We start from the raw sequence: 5,000 nt of genomic DNA, 5'->3' as shown, positions 1-5,000 counted from the left end.
TTAAACTTCGCCAAACTTCAGACAGTAAACCTACATACCAACCTTCAGACAGTTAAACTACACACCAACTTTCAGACAGTTAACCTACACACCAACTTTCAGACAGTTAACCTACACACCAACCTTCAGACAGTTAACCTACACACCAACCTTCAGACAGTTAAACTACACACCAACCTTCAGACAGTTAAACTACGCCAACCTTCAGACAGTTAACCTACACACCAACCTTCAGACAGTTAACCTACACACCAACCTTCAGACAGTTAAACTACACCTACCTTCAGACAGTTAAACTACGCCAACCTTCAGACAGTTAACCTACACACCAACCTTCAGACAGTTAAACTATGCCAACCTTCAGACAGTTAACCTACACACCAACTTTCAGACAGTTAACCTACGCCAACCTTCAGACAGTTCACTTACGCCAACCTTCAGACAGTTAACCTACACACCAACCTTCAGACAGTTAACCTACACACCAACCTTCAGACAGTTAAACTACACCTACCTTCAGACAGTTAAACTACGCCAACCTTCAGACAGTTAAACTACATCAACCTTCAGACAGTTAACCTACACACCAACCTTCAGACAGTTAAACTATGCCAACCTTCAGACAGTTAACCTACACACCAACCTTCAGACAGTTAACCTACACACCAACCTTCAGACAGTTAACCTACACACCAACCTTCAGACAGTTAAACTACACCTACCTTCAGACAGTTAAACTACGCCAACCTTCAGACAGTTAAACTACATCAACCTTCAGACAGTTAACCTACACACCAACCTTCAGACAGTTAAACTATGCCAACCTTCAGACAGTTAACCTACACACCAACCTTCAAACAGTTAACCTACGCCAACCTTCAGACAGTTAACCTACGCCAACCTTCAGACAGTTAACCTACACACAAACCTTCAGACAGTTAACCTACACACCAACCTTCAGACAGTTAAACTACACCTACCTTCAGACAGTTAACCTACGCCAACCTTCAGACAGTTAAACTACACCAACCTTCAGACAGTTAACCTACACACCAACCTTCAGACAGTTAAACTACACCTACCTTCAGACAGTTAAACTACGCCAACCTTCAGACAGTTAAACTACACACCAACCTTCAGACAGTTAACCTATGCTAACATTCAGACAGTTAAACTACACCAACCTTCAGACAGTTAAACTACACCTACCTTCAAACAGTTAAACTACACACCAACCTTCAGACAGTTAAACTACGCCAACCTTCAGACAGTTAACCTACACCAACCTTCAGACAGTTAACCTACGCCAACCTTCAGACAGTTAACCTACGCCAACCTTCAGACAGTTAACCTACACACCAACCTTCAGACAGTTAACCTACGCCAACCTTCAGACAGTTAACCTACACACCAACCTTCAAACAGTTAAACTACACCAACCTTCAGACAGTTAAACTACGTCAACCTTCAGACAGTTAAACTACGTCAACCTTCAGACAGTTAAACTACGCCAACCTTCAGACAGTTAACCTACACACCAATCTGCCAACATTCGGACCCTTTTTCTTGTGACCTGACGTGACCTCAGCAATCACCTGTGTAACTGTCTCCTCTATGTAACTGTTTCACCTGTGTAACGTCTCCCCAGTGTAACAGTCTCTGCTGTGTAACTTCTCCCCTTTGTCACTGGCCTCCCCTGTGTAACTGTCTATGTACCTATGTAACTATGTACCTATGTAACTGTACCTATGTAACTATGTACCTATGTAACTATGTACCTATGTAACTGTATCTATGTAACTATGTACCTATGTAACTATGTACCTATGTAACTGTACCTATGTAACTATGTACCTATGTAACTATGTACCTATGTAACTGTACCTATGTAACTATGTACCTATGTAACTATGTACCTATGTAACTGTACCTATGTAACTGTACCTATGTCACTGTCCCCTGCTTGTGTTTGACTTTGCAGCTTGAATTGTAAAAGGTGCATCATCATTGGAAATGGAGGTATACTCTCAAACAAGTCACTGGGATCCAAGATCGATGAGTACGACGTGGTCATACGGTAAGTAAGCATATACTTACGGTATATACTTAATAGCTGGAAGCTTCCTTTTGGGGGGGGGGGTTACCTGTGCTCAGAACAGCAGGATTGGTACATTAGTAACAGCATGGTGAGAATGTAGAGACTGTATTCAGAAATTCTTATAATTTTTAACAATAAATTGTGTATGTAATTTCATCATAGCTCACTGGTTAAGGTACTTGACTTGTAATCAGATGTTTGCCAGTTCAAGTCCCACCACTGTTGGGCCCCGATCGAGACCTTTAACTTTCAATTACTCATGTTCTACTCAGTCATAATTGTATGTCGCTTTGGATGAAAGCGTCAGATAAATGCTGTAAATGTAAATATTTGCCACTAGCCTCGTATGTGGTTACCCCTGCCTCTCGGGGGAGAACTGGATTTTGAGTGATTGTTTGGGTGTTCAGACTGAACAAAGCTCCAATCAGTGGCTTCGAGAGGGACGTGGGCTCCAAGACCACCATGCGCATCACCTATCCAGAGGGAGCCATCCAGTATCCTGAACGCTATGAGAACCATTCCCTGTTCGTCTTCTCTGCCTTCAAACCGCTGGACTTCAAATGGCTCCGTCAGATGGTCTTCAAGGAGCGACTGGTAAGTCTTCACCTGGTGGGGTTGTAGAAGGGTTAGGTGGTGTTCAGGTTCTCCTACCCTGATGAAGTTGCTGGAGCTGGGGGTATTCCCAGGGGGTGTTCCCAGTCTGACACCCAGCAATGAGGGACAGCAGGGGGCAGTATATCACACTGGGAGTGTTGCACTTAGAGACGACCGGGGCAAATTTTGGAATCCTTTGGAAAGACCTCAGATGATGGTTTGACATGAGGAATCCCTCTAATGTGACAATCTTCTAGAACCATTCTGTCATGTTCCCTCTGACGGAAGGAAACATGACTATGGTGTGAAGGGTTGTCACACCTCTAGTGTCTGCCTGATTGCATCAGTTCCTGTTCAGCACTGTCATGGTAGACCTACACTCTTTTAGGCTTATTTCAGTCATTATTTATGTCAGTAGTTCATTCTTTTCCTCAAACATTTGGAACAAGTGCCAGCATGCCAACGTTCAAGCAATCACAGATTTGTCACGGAGATGGAGTTATTATCTAGACACTCTGTCTGCAGGGTGTGAAGTAACAACTGTGTGGCGCTGAAATTCCTTGCATTTGTGTCCATCTTCAGAAAAAACGTGGAGAGTGCTGTTGTCAGTCCAGAGGAGAACCTTTTGTGTTTCAGTCAGTCCAGATGGGCCTGAATGTGTGTGTGTGTGTGTGTGTGTTTGTCTGAAGCAGAGCTGTCTCAGTCCTGACTGAAGCAGAGCTGTCTCAGTGGTGTCTGACGCGGAGCTGTCTGAAGCAGAGCTGTCTCAGTGCTAAATGGAGCAGAGTTGTCTCTTAGTGCTGTCTGAAGCAGAGCTGTCTCTTGCTGCTGTCCCACGATGACAGCTCCTCCACGGCTCTGTGACAGGCGGTGAAGGACACGCACCACCTTATCTGAGCCGCCTCTGCTGTCTGGGGCTCTGGGATACTTCGGTGTTACATGACATGGGAGCGTGATCGTTGCCGTGCTACACAGTTTGAGCCTCAGAGGTGAAAAGTTAGGTAGGTGCTGGAGATCTTCTCCGCACGCCAGGAGGAGAGAGGTTATTTTCAGCTGAGGATTCCGAGGACAGTGGTAGTGACAAGAACTGGTTTCCAGCCGGAGGCTTGGTCTAATTCAGAGAGGACAGTTACCCCACAAAGACCACCCACCGCTCAAAGACTTCTTTATAGTAGGAGATGAATGCCGTGGCTCTCCCTGATCTGATAAGCTCGATGGCTGAGGAGACTACATAACGTTCAGCTCTCTCCGCCTGGCCGACTGAGCTGACTGCTGTCTCTGCTAATAAAGGCACCTGCCCTCATACAGGAGATAAAGCTTCACTTTACCGTTCACTCACCATTCTCTGGACCACGCACGGAGGATCAGGTTACAGCCGAGCGCCAAACATAGAAGGAGGGAAAGAGAGGGGCAGAGAGAGACAGAGAGGGAGACATATCTGCCATTTCCCCAAACCTTGTGGAGAGGAGGAAAGTCTTGTGGCCTTTAAACATCGCTCTCCTGCCCAGGGAGAGAGTGTGTGTGTGTGGGGGGCAGAAATCTGTGCATTAGCCTCCCTTTCAGAGTGCACAAACGGTTTGATTCATAGCTCCGATGCCTGACAGGCTTGTTTTTGTTGTAAAAGGTGCCATCATTAAACAAAGATTTACTTTCTGCGCATCAGTAATCTAGCCGAGGGGCGCACACGCACGGCTTAAAACAAACATGCCATTTCTACCAAATAATTGTTTTCCGTTTGGACGTTTTTCTCCGCCGTCTCCCGTTGACCCATTTAAGGTAAAACTCTGTTCGTTCAAGTCCTACCCAAGTCTAATCAGAAGACTAATTTACACATGCAATTGAGTGGAACATCTGTGTTGATGTTTTGAAGTACGTAGGCTTGGAAGCTCGGCCATTTACTTCAGTATTCTTCAGTTCCCTGGGAAGGAGAGAATGATGAGAATAATTGAGAGGTGAAAGGTAGGCATTTTAAAGACTGTGTGGTGCTTGGCAGAGATCTGAGACATCCATGAAAACTTTCTATAAAGAGTCCTTGTACTATAACCAACTTTTTTTACAGATTGGTTTAGAAATTCACGTGTCTCATGACGACTTAAAAGAGCTCGATAAAAGTAAATGAATGGAGTTTTGGAAAAACAAACAGGAGACACCGAAATGCCTGACTTTAAATGACGCGCTGAGGTTTGGACTAATTCAGGTAGGTGGAGTGTTTAGAGGGGCTCTTGTGTGGTCCCGGGGACCTTGTGTTCTGCTGTGGGGAAATGCCACCATGCCTGTGCAGGACGTCCAGCCTGAAGTCACGGCAAGG

At 45.2% G+C, this 5,000-nt stretch overlaps 1 protein-coding gene across 9 annotated transcripts in view; it reads left to right on the top strand.

Moving 5' to 3' along the window:
* The window catches only part of st3gal3a (ST3 beta-galactoside alpha-2,3-sialyltransferase 3a), a 32,118-nt gene that overhangs the window by 16,201 nt on the left and 10,917 nt on the right, over positions 1–5,000 (top strand). For all 9 annotated transcript variants that reach the window (XM_035524701.2, XM_035524698.2, XM_081717311.1 and 6 more), the window contains 2 exons: positions 1,982–2,077; positions 2,506–2,692. In XM_035524701.2, coding sequence (XP_035380594.1) covers positions 1,982–2,077; positions 2,506–2,692 — 283 coding nt within the window. The remainder of the gene's footprint in view (positions 1–1,981; positions 2,078–2,505; positions 2,693–5,000) is intronic.

This window comes from Electrophorus electricus, chromosome 7 (genome assembly GCF_041902795.1).
Source record: "Electrophorus electricus isolate QZ-2024a chromosome 7, ASM4190279v1, whole genome shotgun sequence".
Taxonomy (NCBI): domain Eukaryota; kingdom Metazoa; phylum Chordata; class Actinopteri; order Gymnotiformes; family Gymnotidae; genus Electrophorus; species Electrophorus electricus.
The sequence above is the reverse complement of the archived record's forward strand: the minus strand, read 5'-3'. Positions and strand labels throughout refer to the sequence as shown.